The sequence below is a fragment of the Pecten maximus genome, chromosome 3 (genome assembly GCF_902652985.1).
Source record: "Pecten maximus chromosome 3, xPecMax1.1, whole genome shotgun sequence".
NCBI lineage: Eukaryota > Metazoa > Mollusca > Bivalvia > Pectinida > Pectinidae > Pecten > Pecten maximus.
The window spans coordinates 29,207,343-29,222,963 of NC_047017.1; the positions used below are offsets into that span (position 1 = coordinate 29,207,343).

At 39.1% G+C, this 15,621-nt stretch overlaps 1 protein-coding gene across 1 annotated transcript in view; it reads left to right on the top strand.

The window, feature by feature from the left end:
• LOC117323839 (protein jagged-1b-like) overlaps positions 1-15,621 on the top strand; it is a 137,707-nt gene that overhangs the window by 118,078 nt on the left and 4,008 nt on the right. Inside the window, exons 7-21 of the mRNA XM_033879322.1 lie at positions 56-169; positions 5,082-5,309; positions 6,594-6,640; positions 7,118-7,291; positions 7,573-7,723; positions 7,863-8,027; positions 9,766-9,879; positions 10,028-10,141; positions 10,373-10,486; positions 10,800-10,944; positions 11,187-11,272; positions 12,323-12,561; positions 13,794-14,060; positions 14,916-15,047; positions 15,256-15,427. Of these exons, the coding sequence (XP_033735213.1) occupies positions 56-169; positions 5,082-5,309; positions 6,594-6,640; positions 7,118-7,291; positions 7,573-7,723; positions 7,863-8,027; positions 9,766-9,879; positions 10,028-10,141; positions 10,373-10,486; positions 10,800-10,944; positions 11,187-11,272; positions 12,323-12,561; positions 13,794-14,060; positions 14,916-15,047; positions 15,256-15,427 (2,262 nt within the window). The remainder of the gene's footprint in view (positions 1-55; positions 170-5,081; positions 5,310-6,593; positions 6,641-7,117; positions 7,292-7,572; positions 7,724-7,862; positions 8,028-9,765; positions 9,880-10,027; positions 10,142-10,372; positions 10,487-10,799; positions 10,945-11,186; positions 11,273-12,322; positions 12,562-13,793; positions 14,061-14,915; positions 15,048-15,255; positions 15,428-15,621) is intronic.

Below are 15,621 nucleotides of genomic sequence, written 5' to 3' on the forward strand. Positions count from 1 at the left end.
ACCATATATACTTTTGACCAGATAGATATATAAACATATGTTCATATCATTTCAGCGGAGCATGCCTGTACGTCAGACCCCTGTGCCCATGGAGGGAGGTGTATTGATGTGACTGGTGGATTTGTCTGTAACTGTCTGCCAGGATGGACTGGTGTCTTGTGTGACTCCAGTAAGTACATGATAGAACTATGGTCTACCGCTCTATGGCTGGTGTCTTGTGTGACCTGATAGAACTATGATCTACCCCCCTATGGCTGGTGTCTTGTGTGACCTGATAGAACTATGGTCTACCCTCCTATGACTGGTGTCTTAGTGTGACTCCAGTAAGTACATGATAGAACTATGATCTACCCCCCTATGACTGGTGTCTTGTGTGGCTCCAGTAAGTACATGATAGAACTATGGTCTACCCTCCTATGACTGGTGTCTTGTGTGACTCCAGTAAGTACATGATAGAACTATGGTCTACCCTCCTATGACTGGTGTCTTGTGTGACTCCAGTAAGTACATGGTAGAACTATGGTCTACCCTCCTATGACTGGTGTCTTACTGTGTGACTCCAGTAAGTACATGGTAGAACTATGGTCTACCCTCCTATGACTGGTGTCTTATTGTGTGACTCCAGTAAGTACATGATAGAACTATGGTCTACCCCCCTATGACTGGTGTCTTACTGTGTGACTCCAGTAAGTACATGGTAGAACTATGGTCTACCCCCCTATGACTGGTGTCTTATTGTGTGACTCCAGTAAGTACATGATAGAACTATGGTCTACCCCCCTATGACTGGTGTCTTGTGTGACTCCAGTAAGTACATGATAGAACTATGGTCTACCCCCCTATGACTGGTGTCTTGTGTGACTCCAGTAAGTACATATGTACATGATAGAACTATGGTCTACCCCCCTATGACTGGTGTCTTGTGTGACTCCAGTAAGTACATGATAGAACTATGATATACCCTCCTATGACTGGTGTCTTAGTGTGACTCCAGTAAGTACATGATAGAACTATGGTCTACCCTCCTATGACTAGTGTCTTGTGTGACTCCAGTAAGTACATGATAGAACTATGATATACCCTCCTATGACTGGTGTCTTAGTGTGACTCCAGTTAGTACGTGATAGAACTATAGTCTACCCTCCTATGACTGGTGTCTTACTGTGTGACTCCAGTAAGTACGTGATAGAACTATAGTCTACCCTCCTATGACTGGTGTCTTAGTGTGACTCCAGTTAGTACATGATAGAACTATGGTCTACCCCCCTATGACTAGTGTCTTGTGTGACTCCAGTAAGTACATGATAGAACTATGATATACCCCCCTATGACTGGTGTCTTGTGTGACTCCAGTAAGTACATGATAGAACTATGGTCTACCCCCCTATGACTGGTGTCTTGTGTGACTCCAGTAAGTACATGATAGAAATATGGTCTACCCCCCTATGACTAGTGTCTTGTGTGACTCCAGTTAGTACATGATAGAACTATGATATACCCCCCTATGACTGGTGTCTTGTGTGACTCCAGTAAGTACATGATAGAACTATGATCTACCCTCCTATGACTGGTGTCTTACTGTGTGACTCCAGTAAGTACATGGTAGAACTATGGTCTACCCCCCTATGACTGGTGTCTTGTGTGACTCCAGTAAGTACATGATAGAACTATGGTCTACCCCCCTATGACTGGTGTCTTGTGTGACTCCAGTAAGTACATGATAGAAATATGGTCTACCCCCCTATGACTGGTGTCTTACTGTGTGACTCCAGTAAGTACATGGTAGAACTATGATATACCCCCCTATGACTGGTGTCTTGTGTGACTCCAGTAAGTACATGATAGAACTATGGTCTACCCCCCTATGACTGGTGTCTTGTGTGACTCCAGTAAGTACATGATAGAAATATGGTCTACCCCCCTATGACTAGTGTCTTGTGTGACTCCAGTTAGTACATGATAGAACTATGATATACCCCCCTATGACTGGTGTCTTGTGTGACTCCAGTAAGTACATGATAGAACTATGATCTACCCTCCTATGACTGGTGTCTTACTGTGTGACTCCAGTAAGTACATGGTAGAACTATGGTCTACCCCCCTATGACTGGTGTCTTACTGTGTGACTCCAGTAAGTACATGGTAGAACTATGGTCTACCCCCCTATGACTGGTGTCTTAGTGTGACTCCAGTAAGTACATGGTAGAACTATGGTCTACCCCCCTATGACTGGTGTCTTGTGTGACTCCAGTAAGTACATGGTAGAACTATGGTCTACCCTCCTATGACTGGTGTCTTAGTGTGACTCCAGTAAGTACATGGTAGAACTATGGTCTACCCTCCTATGACTGGTGTCTTGTGTGACTCCAGTAAGTACATGATAGAACTATGGTCTACCCCCCTATGACTGGTGTCTTGTGTGACTCCAGTAAGTACATATGTACATGTACTTGATAGAACTATGGTCTACCCCCCTATGACTGGTGTCTTGTGTGACTCCAGTAAGTACATGATAGAACTATGGTCTACCCTCCTATGACTGGTGTCTTGTGTGACTCCAGTAAGTACATGATAGAACTATGGTCTTCGCTCTATGATGTCTTTCTTTGTGGTCATATAAAGTGTTGTCCAGTATGTATTCAATATAGCAGCAGGCCCCTTTAAAGGATCAACAACTGGCCCGCCTCTTTGCCTTCCCCCTGTATTTTCCCTGCCTGCTCTATAGAACAGTCATTTTACTACAGATAACTTTAATATCTGATTAGTTATACATGTTCAGTGTATGAGTTTTTAGAGAAGTGATCCATTTGTTTGTGTTTTAACAATAAGGGTGGACCTCCAGTGTCCTCTGCTCTCCGAGTAGTGTCCTTCCCACCTGTTGATAACATGCTTTGACTATAAGTCGTGTGAGCCTCTTAGTTTGACCACTACAGCTGTTGTCGGTTCTATTGTGTTCTCCTTCTGTGGAGAGTTCGATACTCCTCCCAGTGTGGCAGAAGTACCATTGAAGTTTTGGGTCTAACCATTGAGGGGTATAGACACAGAGATACAGGTGGATCAGGTAACGATGGGATGCTCATCAACAGGCTTGTGTCTCCTCCAGTGTGGGACACCGTGGGACAAGAGAGAGTCGAGTGTTTTATGTGCTGGCAATATTCAAGCAGTTGTTTAACTTTCAAATAAAACTGTAATATCACCAAGTCGGTTATTGCCTAGACCGACCGGACCATATGACCTATGACCGCTATATAACTCCAGTATTGATTTACAGCATGACCTGTGATCTCTCTATATCTCCAGTATTAACTGACCATATGACCTATGATCTCTCTATAACTCCAGTATTAACTGACCATATGACCTATGACCCTCTCTATAACTTTCTTTTAATTGACCATGTGACGTAATTCTCTGTAATTTATGGAAAAAACAACCTTTCTATAAATACAATGTACAATTATCATTTGTCCGACATAAATACATGTGTTCAGGAAACCAGCACACATTTCTATATCAAATAAATGTTTTATTGAATGTTGAATGTGCTAAAACCAGTGTTATGTAACAAGCTTACTGTGAAAATGGAAATAATTAAACCATTTCCTGTAGCTCTTTATAAATTATGTAGTTAAGGTATTGTAGAACGTGTAAGTGTTTGGTTAGATAGGCCCAGAGATAGAGGTGAGACTGCTGTCTTTGTAATTGACTTCAGACATGGTGTAGACACAGTAGATCATAGCTCTCTGTGCAGCCACAATGTAACAATCAATTAGATAGCTCATGGAAAGAAAGTTGCCAATTTAGTTTTAGACATCAGACTTTAATTGAATTATTCCACGAATCCTAATGATTTAGATGTAGATAGGACTTATGACATGTTTGCGTGAGAAACATCAATGCTATTATATTTAAATTGAAACAGAGCATGATATATAGCCCAGGCTGTCTACACAGCAGTAGAGATTCGCCACTCCTCACAGTCACCACTCCTGACCATCCTCACCCCTCACAGTCCCCACTCCTAACCATCCCTCACCCCTCACAGTCACCACTCCTAACCATCCCTCACCCCTCACAGTCCCCATTCTTAACCATCCCTCACCCCACAGTCCCCACTCCTAACCATCCCCATCCCTCAGCATCCTCATTCCTAACCATCCCCACCCATCACAGTCCCCACTCCTAACCACCCCTACCTCTCAGCATCCTCATTCCTAACCATCCCTCACCCTCAAAGTCCCCACTCCAAACCATCCCCACCCCTTACAGTTTCTTTCCCTTACCATCCCCAACCCCACCCCTCACAGTTCCTATTCCTTACCATCCCCATCCCTTAGAGTCCCCATTTCTAACCATCCTCACCCCTCACAAGGGTGAATACCTGTATCATAAATAAACCATTTTCCACAGGAGGGTGAATTCTAATGCTATAAATAAATAAACTTTTCCACACAAGGGTGAATTCCTTTACTATAAATAAACCATTTCGTCACATAAGGGAATTTCTTAACTATAAATAAACAGTTTCTTACATGAGTTGATTCCTGTCCTATGAATAAACCATTTCTCATGTGGGTGAATTTCTATACTAAATGTAAACCATTTCTCATGTGGGTGAATTTCTATACTATAAATAAACCATTTCTTGTGTGGGTGAATTTCTATACTATAAATAAACCATTTCTTGTGTGGGTGAATTTCTATACTATAAATAAACCATTTCTTGTGTGGGTGAATTTCTATACTATAGATAAACCATTTCTTGTGTGGGTGAATTTCTACACTATAAATAAACCATTTCTTGTGTGGGTGAATTTCTATACTATAAATAAGCCATTTCTCGTGTGGGTGAATTTTTATACTATAAATAAACCATTTCTTGTGTGGGTGAATTTCTATACTATAGATAAACCATTTCTCGTGTGGGTAAATTTCTATACTATAAATAAACCTTTTCTCGTGTGGGTAAATTTCTATACTATAAATAAGCCATTTCTCGTGTGGGTGAATTTCTATACTATAGATAAACCATTTCTCGTGTGGGTAAATTTCTATACTATAAATAAACCATTTTCTCACAGATATCAATGAGTGCGCCTCAGACCCATGTCAGCATGGCGGGACCTGCCTGGACAAGGTCAACAGATACGAGTGTTTGTGTCCATCAGGATGGAAAGGGCCGCAGTGTCAGCTGGACGGGGACGAGTGTAGCGGAAGTCCCTGTGTCAACGCCTTCTCCTGTCAGGACCTAGTAGGGGACTACATCTGTGACTGTCAGCCCGGCTGGACCGGCAAGAATTGTGAGACAGGTAAGTTATAATACTGGGTATTATATATAGGATCATCACAGATGGCGAAGTTACTGTGTTACTAGCGAAATCTTTTAAAAGTGATATTCCACACAAGTTGAGGATTTTATAAGATAAGCTTTTGATGAAAAAAGGACAAAAGTATCTTCTTCTTTTTGTATGGAAATTGTATGCTTCAATTTACCATATAAACAAGCTAATGACATTTCATTTGTGATCTAATCTACTATTTATAAATGTTTGTGTGACCCTAATTGTGTCCTTACAGGCTTTCTTTGTATTAGCTGTATGACAAATAATTGTATACATTATAAACTCAACTAGAAAAGTGTGACAAAGCAATGAACTAGCAATCCCAGCGAAAATCACAATTGAACAGTGCAAACACATGTACGTTTACCCAATACACATGTACGTTTACCCAATACACATGTACATTTACCCAATACACATGTATGTTTACCCAATACACATGTGCATTTACCCAATACACATGACATTTACCCAATACACATGTACGTTTACCCAATACACATGTACGTTTACCCAATACACATGTACATTTACCCAATACACATGTACGTTTACCCAATACACATGCACATTTCCCAATACACATGTACATTTACCCAATACACATGTACATTTACCCAATACATATATACATACTTTACATAAAATCTATTGTCAAGTGCCTTTCCCCAATGTGCTCTAATTTTGTATTGGCTGGTTATCCAACCAATTTCGCTGGTACAAACTGACCACAAGGAAGATATTTTGATGCTGACAATAGATTTAAAAATCATTAGTCCTTAATAGGTACAGAGCAGCAAGAAATTTTGCAACTTTGCAGAATATCCATTTAAAGGTCTATTGGCAGAAACAAACAAATAAAAAATCAACATTAAATTTACAGGCTTACACACTTTTTTGAGATAGATCAGACATATATGATTCAATATTCTAAAACTAACAGGTGGTCACATATCTACATATGTATAAGATAATAGATATTGATAAAAGTCACCGAGGTCCATGTGTAAATATTCATATTTACAGTTAAATCTTATCTAAAGTAATTTATGAGGAATGTACATGGTACATAAATTCCTGAACTTTCACTTTTAAATATAAAAAAATATATCTTCTCTTTGTTGCAAATTTTTTTAGATTGTATCAATCTAAATATCTTGGTCAATATTTCACTATATAATTGTGGAAGAATGTAATAATTACAGGTTAAAGGAAACATATTGTTCTGACTTGGTGCTTTGTTGGTTACAGATATAGTCGATTGTCATCATCAGTGTCAGAATGGAGCTCATTGTGTGGTAAGTAGGCCAAGGGGAGATAACTCCCACTAAATATTGGGCATTACACTGTAACACATGTACACATGTAGTATGATATAGCTACTACCTCATTAGCTGGAAACAATAGATTTTTATGATCTCCATATCTTTGTAATGCCAAGTTCTTTCATGTAAAGTTAAAAGGTGAAAGGTCATATTTCACCTCTTTTGTAATAAAAAATATGTAGGATAGTATCATAATAGATTGTTTATTGGTCATTGGTCATTAGGCAATGTTATTGTATTATATTTACTCATTGTATTATCTAGTTATTTCTAGTGTATTATACTCATTGTTATTATATTATACTCGACATTGTAATTGTATTATACTCGACTTTGTTATTATATTATACTCATTGTAATTGTATTATACTCGACTTTGTTATTGTATTATACTCATTGTAATTGTATTTTACTCATTGTTATTGAACTGTCATTCCTGCTGTATTCCAGGACCTAGTAAACAGCTACCACTGTGCTTGTTTACCGGGATACACTGGTCGCCACTGTGAGTGGGACATCGACGAATGTGAGAGTAGTCCCTGTCAGAACAATGCCATCTGTCATGATCAGGTCGCAGGCTACACCTGTGAATGTGCACTCGGCTTCACTGGATTTAACTGTCAGGTGAGTAGGATAACTATACACGTGTTCAATATAAGATCATTAAATGTTTGTTTCTTTAAAATATGCCAAACTTATAATGCCAGCATTAATAGGTTCGGTGATATATTGACAAGAAATATATAAACTTTCAGTATATACAAATGTATTTGTAGTGAGACGGTATATAGGTCTAGAACTGGACTGTTTATTATGTTTATAGCGTACATGTCTTTCTGGAGGTAAGTGTCCTTACTGATGGTAAAGTTTTAGTTTTAAGGAGACTTGATGTTTTGATGTTTCAGGTTGACATTGACCCCTGCTACCCCAGTCCCTGTGAAAATGGAGCCAGCTGCTTCAATGTCCAGGGGGACTACTACTGCCACTGTCACGATGGCTGGGAGGGCAAGAACTGTCACAAGGTCAAACCCACCTGTGATTCAAGGTCATGTCAAGGTGAGAATTGTATGTGTCGATGAATTGGTTTTAATTGTCATGCGTGAGTTGCTTGGATAGAAAATAAATTTAAGGGTGGGGTGACAACATTGGTCGGTAGATCTGGTACAGTACTACAAGTTTTTACATATATTTACAGTGATTGACAGTTGTACCATAGCCATACCCTCCAACAGTAGCCGTGGGGGTGTACAGCTCATCTCCTCCAACGTGTGTGGTAAACACGGCATGTGTATCAGCCAACCCAACGGAGAGTTTACATGTGCCTGTGACCTTGGCTTCACTGGAACCTACTGTCATGAAAGTAAGTCAACTCAATATTCTCTAATTATCTCAACTTATTGTCCTAATATCTTCATACATTATCACTGTCCTCAAAAGGAGATATTGATTAACTTGTCCTCATAGTTACCTAAACTACCAAAGTCCTCCGAGAAAGAGATTCTCTAACTGTCCTAATGTCCTCCTAAACTACCAAAGTCCTCCGAGAAGGAAATTCTCAAACTGCTAATGTCTTCCTAAACTACCAAAGTCCTCCGAGAAGGAAATTCTCAAACTGCTAATGTCCGTATATCTTCCTAAACTACTAAAGTCCCCCGAGAAGGAGATTATATAACTGTCCTAATGTCCTCCTAAACTACCAAAGTCCCCCGAGAAGGAGATTATATAACTGTCCTAATGTCCTCCTAAACTACCAAAGTCCTCCGAGAAGGAAATTCTCTAACTGTGCTAATGTCTTCCTAAACTACCAAAGTCCCCCGAGAAGGAGATTCTCTAACTGTGCTAATGTCCTCCTAAACTAGCAAAGTCCTCCGAGAAGGCGATTCTCTAACTGTGCTAATGTCTTCCTAAACTACCAAAGTCCTCCGAGAAGGAGATTATATAACTGTCCTAATGTCTTCCTAAACTACCAAAGTCTTCCGAGAAGGAGATTCTCTAACTGTGCTAATGTCCTCCTAAACTACCAAAGTCCTCCGAGAGGGAAACTTTTCAGGTTGTTGGCTAAATCTTGATTTAGCAAACTTTTAGATATTCTTTGTCAAAGATTGATTATGTAGCAGTACATATTGATTATGTAACAGTACATATTGTTTATATAGCTGTACATATTGATTATGTAGCAGTACATATTGATTATGTAGCAGTTCTTATTGATTATGTAACAGTACATATTTTTTATATAGCTGTACATATTGATTATGTAGCAGTTCTTATTGATTATGTAGCAGTTCTTATTGATTATGTAGCTGTACATATTGTTTATGTAGCAGTACATATTGATTATGTAGCAGTTCTTATTGATTATGTAGCAGTTCTTATTGATTATGTTGCTGTACATATTGTTTATATAGCAGTACATATTGATTATGTAACAGTACATATTGATTATGTAGCAGTTCTTATTGATTATGTAGCTGTACATATTGATTATGTAGCAATACATATTGATTATGTAACAGTACATATTTTTTATATAGCTGTACATATTGATTATGTAGCAGTACATATTGATTATGTAGCAGTACATATTGATTATGTAGCAGTTCTTATTGATTATGTTGCAGTACATATTGATTATATAGCTGTACATATTGATTATGTTGCAGTACATATTGATTACGTAACAGAACATATTGATTATGTAGCAGTACATATTGATTACGTAACAGTACATATTGATTATGTAGCAGTACATATTGATTACGTAACAGTACATATTGATTGTGTAGCAGTACATATTGATTATGTAGCAGTACATATTGATTATGTAGCAGTACATATTGATTATGTAGCAGTTCTTATTGATTATGTAGCAGTTCTTATTGATTATGTAGCAGTACATATTGATTACGTAACAGTACATATTGATTGTGTAGCAGTACATATTGATTATGTAGCAGTTCTTATTGATTATGTAGCAGTACATATTGATTACGTAACAGTACATATTGATTGTGTAGCAGTACATATTGATTATGTAGCAGTACATATTGTAATGAATGTTTATTTATGTTTACTGAATGTTTGTCCTTATTTTTCAGACATAAATGACTGTTTGAGTAACCCCTGTCAAAATGGTGGTACCTGTATAGACATGGTCAGTTCCTACCAGTGTATATGTAAGGAGGGATGGGAGGGAGCCCTGTGTAACCTCAGTAAGTATATATATATAAATATATAGATGTGGTCAGTTCCTATTAGTAAATATGCAAAAAGTAATAACAAATCATCATTGTATTGTACAGAGGAACTCCTTTGTAGATCTTGGCAGTACAAAACATATTGATAACTTGTTGTTTACAGATAAGGATGAGTGCGACCCAAACCCATGTAGGAACAATGGTTTATGTATAGACGTGGTGGCCGACTTTGTGTGTCAGTGTGCCGAGGGCTGGAAAGGAAAAACATGTACTCTTCGTAAGTACACATATATACATAAGTATACATATTTGTACACTTTGTAAATACATATATATATAGATCACACACTAGCGTACAGTTTGTAAGTAACATTCACTTTTCATCTGATTCCCTGATAACATGTGTCACACATTTATTATATAGAACACACACTAGCGTACAGTTTGTAAGTAACATTCACTTTTCATCTGATTCCCTGATAACATGTGTCACACATTTATTATATAGAACACAGTCAGTGTGAGATGACAACCTGTACCAATGGAGGCACTTGTATCGACCTTGGTGACACGTTCACTTGTAAATGTAGCGTCGACTACATCGGCCGTACCTGTCAGAGACGTAAGTATAAAATCTACTGAATTGAGCATTTGAATATAACACTTCCTCCTAATCACAAACTGTCCATTACCAGCTAACTTACTGTAATTGACTGAACTTGTGTTTATTGTGTGGTTGCATTTTCATTGTAATGTTGGCAATATTTATCCAAATCTGAGGAAATATATTGGAGATAAATAGTCAATAAGTATGTGTAAGTGGAAAAGTGGAATGTAAACTATACATAATGCTGTAGACTGCTGTTCCGGCTTACCTACTTAGGCTAAACTTTATGACATATTTGGTCAGTCAGAATAATTATTTTCTGTTGCAGTTGCTAAACGAGCATGCGACTTATCTCCATGTGATAATGGAGGGACCTGTGTCAACAGTGGGGATAGCTTCACATGTATTTGTAAGGAGGGCTTCGAAGGGCCGACCTGTCAGTACAACATCAATGATTGTAACCCATTCCCCTGGTAAGTACCTCGGTCAGTATCTATGTACCCATTCCCCTGGTAAGTACCTCGGTCAGTATCTACGTACCCATTCCCCTGGTCAGTATCTACGTACCCATTCCCCTGGTAAGTACCTCAGTCAGTATCTATGTACCCTTTCCCCTGGTAAGTACCTCGGTCAGTATCGAGGAAATTTGGTGTCTCAATCCTCCAAAATCAAAACACTTGCCCTGTGTATACATCTTATTATGTTTCTGTTACAGTTACAATGGAGGTCGGTGTCTGGATGGGGTCAACTGGTACAGGTGTGTGTGTGCCCAGGGCTTTGCTGGACCTGACTGTCGTGTCAGTAAGTATCATAACTGTTTACTGCAGGAGCCTGATTTAGTGCTCTGCCAAAGTTGTTGTGCATTGTGTAAAATAACTGCAATTGAAAACAATTTTGTATTGATATAATACACATGTATCTATAGGAAATTGTGATGACATAATACACATGTATCTAAAGGAAATGGTGATGACATAATACACATGTATCTAAAGGAAACGGTGATGACATAATACACATGTATCTAAAGGAAATGGTCATGCCTATTGTAGCAGATATATAGAGTTTAAAATTCATCAAAAGCTCATTACTTTAACTAACTTTCCCCTTTAAGCACGCATTAACTAAATGTACTCATCTAGATCCTTACAAATCTGGATGTGTGCATTTTATCAGGCACTGACAACAAACATGTTATCATGCACTGGATCCGGATGCCCATGAGAAACCTTGAAATTAGAAAAAGTACCGAGATATTTCTCTCCAAGTAAAAAAGAAAATGGAATGCTGCAGCTGGAGATTATGTAAACATAAAATGGTCAGGAATAATTTGGCTATCAGCTATAAAAGTAACATGCATGAAAATCAAATGTAGCAGCACAAAAACTAGCCACTCAGCCAGGACCGTGAGAATCTGGCCTACAGAAGAGGAATTTAGTGATTTTAGAATAGGATGAGGGTGGGGGGTTTGAAATTATCAGGAATGTGTGTTAACAGCTTATCTTGTTTGTGGTAAGATAGCATCAGGAACCGCTGTATCAAGTTTTCTGTGTCCTTTCTGTTACAATATACAGTGCTGTAGTCCATTACTGTTTATCAAAGGGGATTATGGGTGATGGGAGTTATAAGGGTGTTCAGTACAGAGAGGATATCTCTACACATAAACAGATGCTCAGATCATAGAACTTTCTTCAACACGACAACTTTTTAAAATTATATATGAGTCATTATGTAAGAATTCAAGCAGAATTTGTTTAATCATGTTATTTAAAAAACCTTATCTACCATGTTGTATTAATGTAAATGATTTTGGTAGTACTATTCCTAAAGGTGCTATTGTATTGTTCTCAGATATAAATGAGTGTGCATCCAGTCCCTGCACCTACGGCAGTACATGTATTGATGGTATTGGGGAATATCGATGTATTTGTCCCCCGGGGAGGACTGGGCCTAGATGTGCTGAAGTGGAGGGCCAAAGTCCATCCCCACAGTCTTGTATCTTCAATCGTGGCATTTATCCTGACAAGTCATCCTGGGAACACGAGTGTAACATGTGTAGCTGTGACAACGGTGCTGTCCACTGCAGCAAGGTAAGGCTTCAGGGCTGTAGGTCCTTAAACAGTAAGGTAAGGCTTCAGGGCTGTAGGTCCCTACACAGCAAGGTAAGGCTTCAGGGCTGTAGGCCTAGGTTCTTAAACAGTAAGGTAAGGCTTCAGGGCTGTAGGCCTAGGTCCTTAAACAGTAAGGTAAGGCTTCAGGGCTGTAGGCCTAGGTTCTTAAACAGCAAGGTAATTTTCCAGGACTGTAGGTCTCTAAACAGCAAGGTAATGCTTCAGGACTGTAGGTACCTAAACAGTAAGGTAGGGCTTCAGGGCTGTAGGTCCCTAAACAGTAAGGTAAGGCTTCAGGGCTGTAGGTCCCTAAACAGTAAAGTAAGGCTTAATGGCTGTAGGTCCCTACACAGCAAGGTAAGGCTTCAGGGCTGTAGGTCCCTAAACAGTAAGGTAAGGCTTCAGGGCTGTAGGTCCCTAAACAGTAAGGTAAGGCTTCAGGGATGTAGGCCTAGGTCCTTAAACAGTAAGGTAAGGCTTCAGGGCTGTAGGTCCCTAAACAGCAAGGTAAGGCTTCAGGGATGTAGGCCTAGGTCCTTAAACAGTAAGGTAAGGCTTCAGGGCTGTAGGTCCCTAAACAGCAAGGTAAGGCTTCAGGGCTGTAGGTCCCTAAACAGTAAGGTAAGGCTTCAGGGCTGTAGTTCCCTACACAGTAAGGTATAATAAGGCTTCAGGGCTGTAGGTCCCTACACAACAAGGTAAGGCTTCAGGGCTGTAGGTCCCTAAACAACAAGGTAAGGCTTCAGGGCTGTAGGTCCCTACACAGCAAGGTAAGGCTTCAGGGCTGTAGTTCCCTACACAGCAAGGTAAGGTTTCAGGGCTGTAGGTCCCTAAACAGTAAGGTAAGGCTTCAGGGCTGTAGGTCCCTAAACTGCAATATAAGGCTTTATAGGTTTATGGGTCCCAATAAAGGAAGGTAAGAGGTCACTGGCCTCTATTCACAGAAGGGAGATAACTCCTATATACAACCATATTGAAATATAAACAAGCACAATGCTGCACAGTGTGGTTGTCTAGTCTTACAAAATAAATAAATAAATAAAATAAAGATTGAAGGAGTTTTCTGATATAATTCCCCTAGGGACGAGTACCTAATGCCTGTTAGTAGATAATCTATCACAGGGTGTAAGTTGTGGGGGATGAGAATAGATGTGGGGATAGAGGATACGGATATAATGATTGACTGTAATGCTTCATGTTTTTGTTAACAGATCTGGTGTGGGCCCAAAAACTGCCTGTCACACCCCAATCTCACTGAGAGTGTTGTGCACTGTGGGTCAACACAAACCTGTGTGGTGCAGACCGAGGACATCTGCTTCACCCCACCCTGTCTGCCCTGGGGGCAATGTAAGGACATGGACAATATCAAGGACCCCGCCCCTCAGGGGGTCCAAACCACCTGCATTCCAAACGCGGCACAGCTCAGCAACACTTGTGCCAAGATTGCATTGATATTTGACAAATCAAAAATGCCATCGGTTAGTATCTACTTCACTGTGATCAGTAAGATTTTATGGATGTAGATAGCAATATACATGTATAACAGTCTCTGGTCAGTTAGTGTTTCTGGTCAGTCAGTGTTTATATATGGTCATTTAGTGTTTCTGGTCAGTTAGTGTTTATGGCCAGTTTGTGTTTCTGGCCAGTTAGTGTTTCTGGTCAGTTAGTGTTTCTGGTCAGTTAGTGTTTCTGGTCAGGTAATGTTTATGGTCAGGTTAACGTTATGTTTATGGTCAGTTAGTGTTTATGGTCAGTCAGTGTTTCTGGTCAGTCAGTGTTTCTGGTCATTTAGTGTTTCTGGTCAGTTAGTGTTTATGGTCAGGTAATATTTATGGTCAGTTATAGTGTTTATGGTCAGTTAGTGTTTAAATATGGTCAGGTAGTGTCAGTTAGTGTTAGGACATCACAGTCGAGACAATATTGTGTTTTAATGTACAAGGCTCATGACATCACAGTCAAGACAATATGTAACAATAGATGTTATAGTTTATATCTGTTATAATGTACAAGACTCAGAACATCACAGTTGTGACAATATGTTAAAATAGATATTATAGTTAACACACACAGTTCTCATGCAGCCAAGATATATAATAGTATTATAATTTATAAGACACACCAGCGGTTGTTTATTTCAGGGTTTCACGGTTAAGACGATATAGTATTATAATTTATAAGACACACCAGCGGTTGTTTATTTCAGGGTATCACGGTTGAGACGATATAGTATTATAATTTATAAGACACACCAGCGGTTGTTTATTTCAGGGTTTCACGGTTAAGACGATATAGTATTATAATTTATAAGACACACCAGCGGTTGTTTATTTCAGGGTATCACGGTTGAGACGATATGTGACAAGCTGAGACAGATACCCACTATCCAGAAGCTGGGCAAGGAAAAGCTGATCTACATCATGTGTGCTATCCAAACCGGACACCCAGACACCATCGAGGTTCTGCTGGTAAGTTGGTGTGTGTAAATGTAATTATTTAATTTCGTACCTGTATGTTAAGCTGGTGTGACAAATAAAACATTACACAATGTAAATCTAATGTAAGTATTATATACCTATGTGTTGTTATGGGTACAGATTTGATGTTATAAATGACATTAACTGCCGACGAGCCAGAAAACAATATAAATTTCCAACAATGTGCCTTTTATTACAGTCCACGGAACACACAGTGGATGCAGGTAATTCACAGATGGATCGAGTGTTGAAGCGTGCGCTGGATAACCTTACCAACACCATCAGTCACAAACTGACCAACAGCAGTGCTCTGGCTGCTGTCATAGAGGTCCAAATAGAGACGGCAGTCGTTAAGGAGAAGGGAGTATTAGGTATGACATTCTGTTTAGAACTCTCTTGTGTTTAAGGAAAAAATAAACATACATGTATTAGATACAGTGTAATACAATGAGGGAAAGCAACATCATTATGTTATGTTGTCAGCAATTTCCTTAAGGATAATTACTGATCACTCTCAGATCTCTTTTTCTAGAGAATATTAGAGAATATGTTCAGTTTTGTATTA